We start from the raw sequence: 15,799 nt of genomic DNA, 5'->3' as shown, positions 1-15,799 counted from the left end.
ATCATGTTCATCCTGAGACGGAAACATCTTGATGCAGAGGTCAAGTATATGATTGATAGTGGTATTACAGACCCATCTTCTACCAGTTGGGCATCACCTTGTCTGTTGGTACCTAAGTCAGATAACAGACTCACAGATTTTGTTCAGATTTCTGCAAGGTGAATGATGATGTTACAAAACTGGACTCTTTTCCACTTCCATGTATGGAAGACTGTGTCGACAGAGTGCGGTTTGCTAAGTTTGTCAGTATGTTTGACCTGCTGAAAGGCTACTGGGAAGTCCCTTTGTCTAAAAGAGTGCAAGAAATTGCTGCATTCATTACACCCATGAATAGGGTTGTATTCATATAAGGTGATGCCCTTTAGTTTGTAGAATGCACTGGCAATCTTTCAACGACTAATGAATATAGTTGTTGGGGATCTGGAGCATTGCTTTGTGTACTTGGATGATGTGGTCATCTATTCAGATGATTGGGATGTCCATCTTGACTGCATTAGGAAATTGTTTGGCTCATGCATGTTTAATTATTATCCTTGCCAAGTGTGAGTTCGTGAAGAGTACATTTACTTATTTGGGTCATGTAGTGGGGTAGGCAAAGTGTGTCTGGTCCGTGCGATGGTGCAGGCTATTGATGACTATGTTCCGCCTGTGACTAAAGAGGGTTTCACACATTTTTTGGGGCTAAGTGGTTTTTACAGGTGTTTCTGTGGGAATTTTTCCACATTAGTTGCACCCCTAACTGACCTGTTGAAAGACAAGGCCAAATATATGTGATCCTAAGACAGCCAAAAGGCTTTTCAGTGTTGAAGCCCTGATCTGTCATACTCCCATTTTGGCTCCTCCTCAGTGGGATAGAACTTTTAAACTTTGGGTGGATGCAAGTTATGTGGAGATGGGTGCAATATTGTTACAATCTGACACTTTTGGGGGTTGATAAGCCAGTTTGTTTTTCAAAGAAATTCAGTAAACATCAGCTGAATTATTAAGTATTGAAAAAGAAACACTAGCTTTGATTTAAGCTCTGCAGCATTTCAATGTGTATGTTAGCGCTATGCCTGTGGTGGTCTTTACAGATCACAATTCATTGACCTTTCTCGTGTCTCTCCAGTGTCCTAACCATAGGCATATGCACTCTTTCTGATCGCTGGTTGCTCTGATCTCTCTCTAATCGCTTCATTGCTTATCAAACCTTGCTTGACTTGTACCAAGTCTATTCATATGTTATTGTATTACCTTTGTTACTTACTTTAATAAACTTTAGTTTTATTGTTAGGTTTGGCATGCATCTCCGTTTTTTTGTGGCCTGCGAGCCAGGCATAACAATGTGTATCCAAGGTGGGAGATGATAGACAACATATCGAGTTGAGTGTTTTTAGTGAGTGTGTCTGTGCACGTTTGTTGAAAGTTTTCTTACCATACGTGTCAGCGTAGATCTTAGCAAATGAGCCAAGGGTGAAACAGATGCTGTACTGGGAGCTGGCAAAGCACACATTCCCCAAGAGGGGAGACACTACGAGATTCTCATCTGTTGCATAGGTGCTGAAAGGAGAGGTAAAGAAGGATAACTTTTCATTTTCAAGCAGGACAGAGGGGGGAAAAAAGCATCTCAAATGGGCTGATTCATCCAAAATTACCTCAGCAAACCATTGACTTCATCCACTATGTGGCGCAGTTTGTAGTAGGCATCTGTTGGTGGTAGTTTGAGTTCCACAATGAGTCGGTCCACCTTATTGATGCAGATGGTGATGGCCAGGCGCTCCTGGACTGCATGTTTGATAAGGCGCTCAGTATTTAGCATCACCTTGACAGAGATTAAAACAAACCAGAGTTTACAGTGGGTAACTTTAACTAATCTACATAAAAGGAGAGAGGTAGCGCAGGATTAGAAGGGAGGTGACAACAAAGACTTACTCCTTCTGCTGCATCAATGAAGAGCACAATGCCGTCTGAGATTCGGATCCCAGCTGTGACTTCATCTGAGAAGTTGACGTGGCCTACGGGGAGAAGATAACACAAAATTAGTTTGGTCCACTTGTTTAAAAGTTAACTTTTATCCCCTCTTTAAAGGGGAAAAAAACATTTTAAGGCTATGCAACAGGATCAGCCAGCTATGGAAGCACATCTGGAGAAGGTAGGGGTAAAGTATCCTAACTGAGGATGACTTGAATGACAATGACCCTGGGCCTCACCTAACCACAGGGTGCACCTATCTACACCCACAGAAAAAACTACATTCAGAAATCAAACATGAGATCCCCCAACATATCATACCTGGTGTGTCAATGACATTGAAGAGGTAGGATTTGCCTCTGGAGTCAGGCAGGACCAGTGTGACGGGGGTGCTCTTGATACCAACTCCTCTCTGTGGAAAAGCACAACGCACAAACCCCATTTACACATCATGCTCCTGTTTCCAAACCATTATGAGACGATATTGACACTGGATTTTTGCACTGAGGGAGAGGTTATAGTGGACATCACAAACATTCTAAACGTAGATTTTTCATGAAATTATTTCTAGTGATGTTGAGTTGAGAAGCTGTTCTTTTGTATGTCATTCTACTCACGCTGATATTTTCTGTGACAGGAAATCCCTTGGTTTTGTTTGTTAAAGTTCATTAAAAAACACTCACCTCTTGTTCCGTGAAGAGGATATCTGTATACCGGAGCTGAAAGATAAGACAAAAGCAACCAGTAAGTAAAATAAGCAGCCTCTAAGCTTCCATAGAAACCATTCACCAGCACTGTCTGTCTAAATGTAAGGAAGTGACCAGCAATAGGTTGAAATTGGTGATTTTTAGAGAAAGTACTCACATCAACATCGTCCCTCTTCCTGATTTCTGGGTGTGTCTGCTCGATCATGCAATCCACAAAGCAAGTCTAAATGGGAAAAAAGATACCATCAAACGGACTCGTATAACTTGAGGTATAAAAGCACAGACATTTTCAAATAAATCTGCTCTTAGATTTTTTTCCCCAGTCCTTCTTGACTTCAAAATTCAGGATCATGTACTCCTTGGAGACAAAAGGCAAGGCCTTATTCATCTAACAACCTACTGTCAACTGATCATACCAGCTCCTTCCTACCAACACCATGCTTGAAGAAGAACTGGAGAACAAGATTTCTATTGCTGGCCAACAAGAAGCTCCACTGGACCAATTGAAGAAAAGGAGCTTTGGTTTAATATTATCCATGACAGTAGTTGTCTCGCAAGGGGCCCTACCCATCCCCATTTTCTCAGACGGTCAAGGGATTCTAATTGCAAGTAAAAGCCTAACACTCCAGTGTCTGGACAATGTAACCTGTCTTGAGAGATCTCTAGAAAATGGCAACAGCTGGCCACCGTTTAGAGACAAGAATCCAGCACTACAGAGATTAGCAGTCCAAAACATGTCCCACCTTGCCATGGTGCAGATGGCCACACAGGGTGACATTACGGATCAGCTCTGAACTATCCATCAGATCAGCAAGGAACCTGCAAAGAGGATATTGATTAGAAAAATGAGCAACACAAATTAATATGATAACACTATAGAAATTATTCAGTAAATAATCCATCCATCCATTATCCAAACCACTTATCCTGCTCTCAGAGTCACGGGGATGCTGGAGCCTATCCCAGCAGTCATTGGGCAGCAGGTCGGGAGACACCCTGGACAGGCCGCCAGGCGATCACAGGGCCCACACACACACACACATTCACACCTAGGGACAATTTAGTACGGCCGATTCACCTGACCTACATGTCTTTGGACTTTGGGAGGAAACCGGCGCACCCAGAGGAAACCCACGCAGACACAGGGAGAACATCCAAACTCCACACAGAGGATGACCCGGGATGACCCCCAAGGTTGGACTACCCTGGGACTCGAACCCAGGGCCTTCTTGCTATGAGGCAACTGCACTAACTACTGCGCCACCGTGCCACTTTTCATCAATATATTACAAAAAATACAGTGTTTGTGTGTGCGTGTGTGTGTGTGTGTGTGTGTGTGTGTGTGTGTGTGTGTGTGAGCCCTGTGATGGCCTGGCGGCCTGTCCAGGGTGTCTCCCTGCCTGCAGCCCAATGGCTGCTGAGATAGGCTCCAGCATACCCGTGACCCTGACAGCAGGATAAACAGTTTGGATAATGGATGGATGCACATCTAATTTGATTAATTTCAATTTATATAAACCACAATTTTTGAGATGGAGCTATGTAAAATCCTTTTCTTTTTTCTTTTTTTCTTTTTTGTCAAGTGTTTTAAAAATTATGTCATCTGTTTAAAATAAATGTTTTGGTTTTACATTTCTATTTCTAAAATGGGGAAATCTCTACAGTAATATTGCATGGGGTCATGTCTCAAGTACTCAGCAAGTTAGAAAGCAACTTTTTTTTTAAAAATTTGATCAGATTGCAATTTTCAAAGGTTTACACAGATCCTTCTCAGTAAATCAGTTATTAATAATTTAATTAATTCTTAACTAAGTATTTTAAACACGCCTTAATGAATAGCCACGTATTGCATCAAGGAAAGAACAGTCTACTTACTCCATATCATAAACAGTGGCAGGTAGTTCTTGTTCCATCAAAGTGAACTGCTTATTCTTCACAGGCTTTATGATGGGCTCTAGAAGGAGCAGAAAGGATTATGTCAATATCGCTACCTTACCAGCACACTGTGGCAATACGATATTAGCACTAATCACAGACCCTGTTTTCTGTTCTCTAAAATGTGCATACTTTTGTATGCACATTTTATTAGCTAACTCAGAGCTCTTTATTTAGTACACAGTAAAACTACTAGAAATGTAGGGTTGACTTTTGTTTCTGACCTGTAAGAGGTTGGGTATCTTCCTCTTGGACAATGGTTTCCACTTCTGGCCCATACACTTCCTCTGCTGTCGGATAGTATTTCTTGTCCTCATGCAAAACCACCACCATTCCTGGAACGTCATCATCAGCATCGGCGGGCTCATCGTCATCATCTTCATCAGCCTTAACAGGAGTGAGACAAATCATCTTGACATAAATAATGTACTTCCCACATGAATATACCCTTCCCTCGCCCCAACTTTTGAAAATCATTAAGGCTATCATCCAGGTTATAGCAAGTTAAAAAAAAAATCTGAATTTTTCCCTTAAATAAGCTAGATGCAACTGAGTGAGCAGGTAATTATATTGCACAGTGGTGGAATGAACTCCCCACTGATGTCAGGACAGCGGAGTCGCTGCCCATCTTTCGGTGCAGGTTGAAAACTCACCTCTTCAAGAACTACTACCCTGTTACTTGCTCTTAGCACTTATTGTATTCCCTCATTAAAAAAAAACTCTTTCTTGCACTTTAACTTTAGCACTGGTTTTGCTCCTAGATGCTTGTTTAGAGAGAAGATGCACTTATGACCTCTGATGACTAGTAGTTCTCCTGATTTCCTACATTAAATGCACTTATTGTAAGTTGCTTTGGATAAAAGCGCTGGCTAAATGACTGTAATGTAATGTAATGTAATTATCCTTGGGGATTTTAACAGAGCAAACCTCAGCCACGAACTGCCAAAATACAGACAGCATGTTAAATGTCCCACCAGAGACAAAAACATTCTGGATCATTGCTACACAATATTAAGGATGCCTATCGCTCTGTCCCCCGAGCACCCCTGGGCCTCTCTGATCACTATCTGATTCATCTCAACCCAACCTATACAGGCAGAAACTAAAATCTGCAAAGCTTGTGGTTAAAACTGTGAAGAAATGGACCATTCCATTATCCAAGCCGCTTATCCCAACCGGGGTCAATGAGTGAAAACTGGAGCTCCAGGCCTGCCTTGCCTGCACTGACTGGAGTGTTTTTGAGGCTGCATCTACAGACCTGGACGAACTTACCAACACTGTGACATCTTACATCAGCTTGTGTGTGCCCACCAAAACCTTCTATACCTTTAATAACAATAAGCCCTGGTTCTCAGCTAAACTCAGGGAGCTTTGTCAGGCCAAAGAGGAAGCCTACAGAAGTGGAGATAGGATCTGGTACAACAAAGCCAGAAATACACTCACAAAGGAGATCAGAGCAGCAAAAAGGTGCTACTCTGAAAAGTTGATAAAACAAGTTTTCTGCCAACGACCCATCATCAGTCATCAGTCTGGAGTGGTTTGAAAGACATTACCAACTACAGGAGTCCATCCCCCTACACCGCAGGGAAACATCAATTGGCTGGCAATCTAAATGGGTTTTATTTCAGGTTTGAGAAGCAAACTTTCACATCCCTCATCCTCTTCAGCCACAATTCACAACCAACTGCACCCCCTGCCAGCCACTCTCCCCTCACCACCGAACTCCCACCCACACTCAGAATCTGTGTTGAAGACGTGTGCCAGCTCTTCCAGAGACAGAAGACCAAGAAGGCATCAGGCCCAGACAGCATATCACCCTCCGGTCTTAAAGTCTGTGCTGACCAGTTGGCCACCATTTTCACACTGATCTTCAACAGATCACTGGAGCAGTGTGAAGTCCCCTTACCCGTCTGTGGTCATAAAATCCTTCGAGAGACTGGTGTTGGCCCACCTGATGGACGTCACAGGCCCCCTGCTCGACCCCCTGCAGTTTGCCCACCGAGAAAACAGGTCAGTGGAGGATGCAGTCAACATGGAATTGCAATATATCTTACAACACTTTGACTCCTAAGGGACATACGCAAGGGTCCTGTTTGTGGACTTCAGCTCAGCGTTCAACACCATCATCCCAGATATCCTCCATTCCAAACTCACCCAGCTCACTGTACCAGCCCCCATCTGCCAGTGGATTAAAACCTTCCTGACAGACAGGAGGCAGCTGGTGAGGCTATGGAAAATCACTTCCAGCACCCGGACAATCAGCACTGGCGCTCCCCCAGAGATGCGTGCTCTCCCCTCTACACTGCACCTCAGGTGACCAGTCATTTAAACTCCTGAAGTTTGCAAATGACAGAACCATGATTGGCCTTATCCGGGATGGGGACAAGTCTGCATATTGACAGGAGGCTGATCAGCTGGCCCTCTGGTGTGGCCATAAAAACCTGGAGCTGAACACGTTCAAAACAGTGGAAATGACAGTAGACTTAAGGGAAAGTCACCCCACACTGCCCCCCCCTCCCTCAATCGTACTCAACAGTACGGTCTCTACGGTGAAAACCTACAGATTTCTGGGTTCCACAATCTCCCAGGACCTAAGGTGGGTATCCAACATGGACACAATCATCTACCTGCCTCTGGAACTGTTGATTCAGTTCAACACTGCAATAATCCAGTCTGTCCTCTGCACATCCATCACTGTCTGGTTTGGATCAGCCACCAAACAGGACAGGGACAGACTACAATGGACAGTTAGGTTTGCAGAGAAAATCACTGGTGCCAACCTGTCCTCCATTCAGGACTTACATACCACTAGACTCAGGAAATGGCAAGACAACATCACTGCAGACCCATCACACCCGGGTAACAACCTGTTCCAACTACTTCCCCTGGCAGGCATTACAGAGCACTGTACCCCAAAACAATCAGATATAAAACAGGTTTCCGCGGGCTGTCATTCAAATGAACGCTTAACACTGTCAAATAAATCCAACCATTTTATATAAACTATACTGTACTGTACATTGTACGTATACTGGTACACTGTCATGTCCATCTACATCAGGCATGTATGTAAGTAACCCGCTAACATCTATTTGAGCATCTCTGATATATTCTCTGCACCATTGCACTTTATCACTTCTTATTTCGCCTGTATAAGTCAATCCTTGTGTATATATCTGAAGATTGTTGTGTTGTAGTGTTGTTATTTTATGTTAAGTACACTGAGAGAGCCGCAAAGCCGGAGGCAAATTCCATGTAGTGCAAACCTACATGGCCAATAAACAAGATTCTGACGATGCCTTGGCTTTCTCATCCTGGAAAAAAAGTAGCATATTGTGTTTTGGACTCCATTTATTGTTACATGCAGCTATATTTATATAGCAGTGTGTGTGTGTGTGTGTGTGTGTACATATGTTTAGCTAACCTTGTGCGGACCAAATGTCCACAAAAGGATAGCAAAACCTGACAGGACGTACCTTGTGCGGACAAGGAAAAGCGTCTATTTTAGGGTAAGGGGTTGGTTTTAGGGTTACGGTTAGAATGAGGGTCAGGTTAAGGTTAAGGTAAGGGTTAGGCATGTAGTTTGCGTGGGTAACGTTACGGTTAAGGGCTACGAAATGAATTTAGTCAATGAGGGGTCCGCACAGGGATAGTGAAACACGACTGCGTGTGTGTGTTTATATAATGGAGGCAAACCTCATCATCATCTCTGTCATCTGCATCAACCTCATCGTCGTCATCAGAGTGTAGCTCTGGGCCAATATAGTTTCCAAACTCATCATACAGATCAGTCTCCATCTCGTAGAAAAGTGAGAAAAGATACAACTGAGTATTTGTTGACATTCATCTTTCGCAATAGTGGCATAAACCAATGAAGCAATAGAATAAAAAGCCAATATGTGACAGAACACTGAGTCGGTTAATACGAAAATACTATATTAGCTAACTTAAATGAATAGCTGTATTTTATATGGACTCTGGGCATATCCGTACTCTGTTTCAAGTAGTTACTTTACATATCCAGTAAATATGCAGCTGATAACTGTCCAGCCTTCTTTGAGTGGCTGTTGCAGCTAGAAACGCGTTATATAAAACGTAACTTGATTGATTGATTGACTATTGATTATTGCTTTCGAAGTGCACAATGGATGTGCTGGTTCAAATGAATGGCGCTTCAAAGCGACGTTTGAGTTGCGTTGTTAGCTAATGCAAATAGGAACACTGTAAGAATAACCTAAAATATTCGTCTGCACGAGGAAACTCAAACAAGCTCACCTGTATTTTCTTAGAGGAGAATTAGAGTCTTATCGTTTCAAATTAAGAGAAAAGCAGGACGTCCGTTGAAAAGAGACAACCCTTACAGGACCGCCATGCGCATAGAAAACTATTTCCGCTTCCAGCTTTTCTCCATTGGTGTCATTGGCGGTTCTAAATAAGCGCTATTGTGTTTTACTGCCATCTGCTGGAATGGAGTGTGGCTTGGAGACAAGCAGGAAGAAAACGACGCTGGTCATGTTTTCTCCAACCAGTGCAAAGCTGGAACTATTCATTGTTGTAATTCCTCTCCTTATCTTGATTCATGAAGCGTGTGCTACTGATGCTAGGCAAAGTGATTCTTGGTCTTTTTAAATGTACACAAACACATTATAATATTGCGTATGTTTCCTGAACAGCAACATCCACTTCTCAGTTTTCCCTCTTAAAACCGCTGTCAAATCCACATCTGGTGGAGAAGATAGAGACTGTATTCGTCTTACAGCTACACAGTAAAACACACAAACACACACATGCAGGGAGTGGTGGCTGAAGAAATTTTCCTTCTGCATTTTTCCCATCCTGCTGTCCTTCCTCCAGGGTTCGCCAAGAACAGTGGGCAGCCCTTTCATTTGGCGCCCGGGGGCATCCGTGTCATAGTCAGGGAGAGCGTTCTGCATGTTTTTATTGGGGTTATTTTTGATGTTGGAGGAAACCTATATGATGGGGAGAACATGCAAACTCCACATAGAAAGGTCCCTAAATGAGAGATTACCCACCTGAACACAGGGAGAACATGCAAAGTACATGGACAACCACTGCACACCAGCAGGCCTGGGGAGAACATGCAACTCCCCCTGTACTAACCCCACCCCAGTTGGGAATCAAACCCAGGACCTTCTTGCTGTGAAGCAGTAGCGCAAGCACTGCACCGCTGAGCCACAGCTGAGCCAGTAGCCATGGTGGATTCAATGAGATTATAGTAGTTTGACTAAACTGCATTTGTTCCAATCTTATTTTCTAAACTTTTCCCCCCTATCCATCCAAGGTTCCCTTAGACTCCCTTTCTCACTCCCAACATGCTTGTGGCACCTTCTTTGTGTGAGGGGACATCCCATGCACTTTCAGATTGACCCAGTAGTTTCGCTCTGGATGCTATCCTCTAATATGTATCTGGAATGCAGCTCTGTGTGAACTTCTACATACCCCGATATACCAAGAGCCTAAGCCTGAATTTATACCAGCCTCTGCAAAAGCATCTGAACCGCAGATCCATTGTCTATACTCCCATAATTCAACACTGACAAAATTATCTCAATATGAATTGTCTTGAGAGCTGATCCCATCGCTCTCCACTCTTCTCCTCTCAAACATTTCATTACATTTTTTGCATTTCTAGATGTGCAATCCCCATAGTAACCTTATAATCCCATTTTTTCTAGGTTTTTTCCATCAAATGTCAATATGGATTCTCCTCCAAACATTTTCCAAGCAATTATTATTTTGGTCTTCGCAACAGAGAACCTAAATCCCAATCTCATGGCTCAGCTTTCCTTTGTGTTTATGACCTCTTGATTTTTACTAACTGTTTAAGAAATGTTTCTTCCATAGTGCTTCATCATCAATGCAGAGTGATCTGCTTATATCAGTTACATGGGGGAAATTATCATTTACTGTGATTGAGAGCAACAGTGAATTTATGCTTCTTTGGGGTCTCTTATTATCTGTAGCATAAATACCTGACACTGCTCTTCTCATCCATATTGACCATAAATCCAAAAAGTCCTTTATCCAAGTTGAACCTCTCCCCCCTAACCTCATAGCATCCAATGCATTCATTGATCCCTCTTCCCACATAATTTCCTATGCTTTTTCAATAGAAAAAAAAATGACTACCACTGCCTCTCTAATTCCATATGCTCTTGAAATGTACTACATTGTGACTTTTCAAAGACCTATTTTTTCCACTCCTTTCAGTAACTCTACCTCTCTCCTCAGTCTTATCTCACAGATGATGGGATACTGGTTGCTTCCAACTGTTATTTCACTATGTACCTCCCATTCACAAACTCCTGCTAAAATAATGGATACAAGAGACAGGTCCAATATGACTTCATTTCCCACTGCTGTTGTTAATCCTTGTCCTCTTTTCCGTGGATTGTCACCTTGTCATGGTAGAGAAGCTTGTGTGGTCCTGAGATCCCAGGAGCAATGCCATCTGGAGCTATGCTCCTGGTAGGGTCACCCATGGCAGGTAAGGTCAAGGGGGAGGTCCCTGACAAAGAGCAATCCAACCAAGACCTCAGTGATGGAACAAGCGGCGGATGATGGCTGACTTTAGGGAAGCATCACAACAGCTGGGAAGGCAGAGGAAGGCTGCAGCAGAAATGGGCCCCAGTCATCTGGAACTCCACACCACTGGATCCTAACCCAGATCTGTCAAGGACCATGTGGTGGCTGTCTGTGCACCAGTCTCCCCACATTAAACAAAGTCACGCACAGGCATCCTCCCTAAAGTGAATCCACCCCAACATCCCGGATTAAGTCCTATGGCAACCAGCAAGTGGCAACGGGGGCAGGATTGTGAGATCTGGAAGCCACTAGTCATGAACCAGCACATCAGGCAGTGGGTGCTAGATTCAGTTTCTAGGCTTTTGGAACGAGGTAGAAAGAGCCCTTCAGTAGCTGCACCTATGACTGAGCAGCCCTCTTTAGGATCCACTCTGTTCACCCCACCTGGGGAAGGGGCTAGAAAAGGTGCCCTAAAAATAACCTGCCTCAAACCTCCTGACTGAATTATTGCATCCAGAGGGATCGCCACATGCAGTCAGAAACACAGAAACATGAACTTTGAGGCATTCCCCAGAATCCCATTAGAGAAGACACTGGGGGACCCTCCCACCATGACAGAGGTTCAAGATGCCATCAAGAGCCTTAAGAACAATAAGACTGACGGCTGAGATGGGAGCCTAACTGAGATCTTAAAGGAAGGTGGACCCGAGCTCCTGTATCATATCCATGCCCTCCTCATCAAGGTCTGGAGAAAAAAGAACTTCCCTCAGAGCTCAGGGATGCTCTAATAGTGGCCATATTCAAGAAAGGGTGCAAGGCGGAATGTGGAAACTACAAGGGCACGTCACTCCTGTTAGCAACAGGCAAAGTCCTCGCTCACGTCCTCGCAAACTGACTGCTACCACTGGCTGAGGAAGTATTCCCAAAATCTCAGTGTGGCTTCCACCCATCCAGAGGTACAGCAGGCATGATATTTACAGCACGCCAACTCCAGGAAAAATGCCGTGAACAAAGGCAGCCTTTGTACATGGCTTTCATAGACCTGACAAAGGCCTTTGACTCAGTAGACTGCCAGGCTCTGTGGCTGGAGCATACTATCAAGATATGGCTGCCCTGACAAATACATCAGAATATTGAGGCTTCTACATGATGGCATGTCAGTCACAGTGTTCAGCAACAGCAGCTCTGAGTCAGAGCCTTTCACTGGGAAACTGCGGTTAAACAGGGATGCATCATCGCACCCACCATGTTTGCCATCTTTATTGCTGTCATACTTTACCTCATTGGTGAAAAGTTTCCATGGGGGATCCCAATCCTATGCAGAACTGACGGCAGACTCTTCAACTTTAATAGGTTCAAGGCCAAAAGCAAAGTCTGCACCACCACCATCATGGAGCTTCAGTATGCAGACAACAACACCATCACAGCACACACCGCAGAAGACCTCCAGGACATTCTGAATGCCTTTGCCAATGCATACAAAGCCCTAGTAATAGCATTAAACATCAAGAAGACCCAGGTCCTATATCATCTTCCACCTAACCAGCCATCTACCCAGCACACCATAAAAGTGGACAACAAAATTCTTGAAAACGTTGATCACTTCCCCCACCTCGGCAGCCTTCTCTCCTCAAAAGCTAACATTGACTCTGAGGTGAACCATCACTTGAGTTGTACCAGTGGTGCTTACGCCAGACTCAGGAAAAGAGTCTTTGAAGACCAAGACCTAATGACCCAAACAAAACTCCTGGTCTACAGAGCTGTTGTTCTCCCCACCCTGCTGTATGGAGAGAGTCATATACATCTTACAGCAGGCAAATGAGAGCACTGGAACAATACGACCAGATATCCTTGTGTAAGATCCTGGGGATCAGCTGGATAGACAGACACACCAACAGCAGCTTTCTGGAAGAAACCAATATGACTTGCATCACCACCACAATAATGCAGCACCAACTCCGATGGCCAGGCCATGTCATCCGCATGTCCAACACACGCTTTCCGAAACAGATCCTGTACTCCCAGCTGAAGGAAGGTCAGCGAGCTCCCAGTGGGCAAAATAAACATTTCAAGGACAATGTCAAGACCAGTCTGAAGAAATTCAACATGACATCGAGCAACTGGGAACATATTGCACTGGATAGGTGCTCCTGGAAGAAATCTGTGCAGGAAGGAACTGCACGTCATGAAATGGAACTCCACTGTGCTGCAGAGAAAAAGTGACAGCACTGCAAGGAGTGAGAAAAAGGCTCAACCACCACCACCAACCATCACCACTTTCCCCTGCCCACACTGCACCACAGGTATGAGGATCACGGATCGGCCTCTACAACCATCTGAAGACCCAAAAGTAGACAGCCCAATGGAGAGGACAGTCATACTCACTTCCAATGACCGCCGATGATGATGATGATGATGATGATACATCCTTGTCCTTATCTCCTCATTCAGACACCCAAGCCCCTTCCTTCTCTGTTTGATCCTTCAATACATGTTTATTTCCATCCATCCTTACTCCTCTCTACGGTGTACTATGAACATTTAAGTCTCCCCACCATATCACCACTGCCCAATCATGTCCTCCCATACCCTCCTGAGAAGCTGAATCCAGCCTCTTACAAGGATTATAGACATTAACAAGAAGAGCTTCCTCCCTATCCAGACTTCCACTGCTACAGATGCTGAGTGCTTGGTTCCTTTATTCACCATTCTCTCTGATGCCCCTCTTCTTATAAATATAACACACACACACACACACATTTCATTGGACATCATGGTATCCCTGAATAACAAAATGCAAACTCAGTTTAAGAAATGTCACATAAGTTTTCTTCTGATGTACTCTTAACGACATACTGTAAGTCCTTTCCAAGAGCCAACAAACTTCTTATAGTCCATCGTGAGAGGATAAACATAGCAAGGATCAAAATCAAATACATCTCTGACTGGACAATAAGGTCATCCCTTACTGCTCCCTGTGCAGCTCTCAAATGAATTTCTGCAGCTTTAAAGTTAATCTCTATTCTTCCTGTCTTATGGCTCATAATCAGTTGTTCAATCATTTCTGATAAAAATGTCACCAACTTTCTTCACATCTATGGGACACTTGTTTTTTCCCTTGCTCTTGTGGTCTTGTACCCCTCCTCTCACCTCCTGACAGTTTTCTCGCACCCTCCCTCACCTCAGCACATTGATATTTTGCTTTCACTTCTCCATCTCTGCGTCCCTCCTTCATCACCTCATAATCACCATAGGCCACAGTGTGGGCTCTTCATAGCTGCAACATTTCAGTTGAGCTCCTCCTCGTTTTCCATACTCTTTGCACACTGCTGCTATATCCCTAACTCTGGCAATCATAGCATCTTCGAGGCTAAGGAATACAACTCTTGTATAATGTCTCATATACAATACACATACGTATACCATGTGATAATGAGGTCGTCTGAGGAACGACCTCATTATCACATTGCAAGAGCATGTGAGAAGAGTCACTTGTTGGTTTTACTCCCTATTTTCTTTCTTGGAATCTCTTCTGCCTTTACCAATTTAATATCGTTCAAGTTAACTTTTAACATAAGACAAGATAAGATAAGGGTTAACAATGTAACTTTTAGCTTGTCTGTAAAGGTATTTCTGGCAGTCTTATCATCACTACCTTACAGTTCTTAGTCATGCCCTGAATTAGCACTTTTTCTATCACCTCACAGTTTCCCATCCATTTTACATAAAGAGCTCTCTCTCTCTGAACCTCAGCTGAACAAACACCAGCAGCCCTCATTCTTGGTGTCTCCTTGGGGCCATAGTCTGCCTACCCATGAGGAGGGTCTTTTTCCCCCAAACTGTGGACCTTTTTATTCCGAGCAAAGGTTATCTTCAATTTGACCAACTGTAGCTATGAATACACCTTATACTATACTAAAATTTGTAGTGGTTTGTAAGAAGCACCAAATAATGCATATTCCAGGCTTGCAAACATTAAGACTAGTATAAGTTTCTTATGTTATTCAGGTAACTGCTATTTAGTTTCATTGAATACATTTTATCTGGACTTCTTGAAGCTTTCTTTTCTTGGTGTTGGAAGACTTCACTAAATCTCCCATTTTACTTTTTTTGTCATTTTCCTTGCTTTTCTTTCCAGACTTCACCTGCTTATTTATTTACATGCAACACTTTCAAGTAAGGGGCGGCACGGTGGCACAGTGGTTAGCACGGTCGCCTCACAGCAAGAAGTTGCTGGGTTCGAGCCCCAGGGCAGTCCAACTTTGGTGGGTCATCCCGGGTCGTCCTCTGTTTGGAGTTTGCATGTTCTCCCCATGTCTGCGTGGGTTTCCTCCGGGGGCTCTGGTTTCCACCCACAGTCCAAAGACATGGCCTGACATCCTGTGATGGCCTGGCGACCTGTCCAGTGTGTCTCCCTGCCTGTCACCAAATGACTGCTGGAATAGGCTCCAGCATCCCCGCGACCCTGAGAGCAGGATATGCTGTTCAGATAATGGATGGATGGACTTTTAAGTACGCAAATTTTCTTGAGGCAAGAAACACCTTCCTCAACCCAATGACAATCATAATCCATATCTCACATACTTTTTTAAGTCACTAAACATGTATGTAGAGTATTTGGGATGTGTGTGTGTGTGTGTGTGTGTGTGTGTGTATATATA

The 15,799-nt window shown here is 43.8% G+C and overlaps 1 protein-coding gene across 1 annotated transcript in view; it reads right to left on the bottom strand.

The window, feature by feature from the left end:
* The window catches only part of eftud2 (elongation factor Tu GTP binding domain containing 2), a 46,565-nt gene extending 37,602 nt beyond the window's left edge, over positions 1-8,963 (bottom strand). The window contains exons 1-11 of the mRNA XM_056287408.1: positions 8,868-8,963; positions 8,289-8,390; positions 4,817-4,979; positions 4,533-4,611; positions 3,401-3,476; positions 2,815-2,880; positions 2,634-2,669; positions 2,272-2,362; positions 1,912-1,994; positions 1,635-1,801; positions 1,415-1,539 (exon numbers count right to left, since the gene is read on the bottom strand). Of these exons, the coding sequence (XP_056143383.1) occupies positions 1,415-1,539; positions 1,635-1,801; positions 1,912-1,994; positions 2,272-2,362; positions 2,634-2,669; positions 2,815-2,880; positions 3,401-3,476; positions 4,533-4,611; positions 4,817-4,979; positions 8,289-8,390 (988 nt within the window). The 5' untranslated portion in view covers positions 8,868-8,963. The remainder of the gene's footprint in view (positions 1-1,414; positions 1,540-1,634; positions 1,802-1,911; positions 1,995-2,271; positions 2,363-2,633; positions 2,670-2,814; positions 2,881-3,400; positions 3,477-4,532; positions 4,612-4,816; positions 4,980-8,288; positions 8,391-8,867) is intronic.
* Positions 8,964-15,799: the final 6,836 nt, after the last annotated feature.

This window comes from Lampris incognitus, chromosome 10 (genome assembly GCF_029633865.1).
Source record: "Lampris incognitus isolate fLamInc1 chromosome 10, fLamInc1.hap2, whole genome shotgun sequence".
Taxonomy (NCBI): Eukaryota; Metazoa; Chordata; class Actinopteri; order Lampriformes; family Lampridae; genus Lampris; species Lampris incognitus.
The sequence above is the reverse complement of the archived record's forward strand: the minus strand, read 5'-3'. Positions and strand labels throughout refer to the sequence as shown.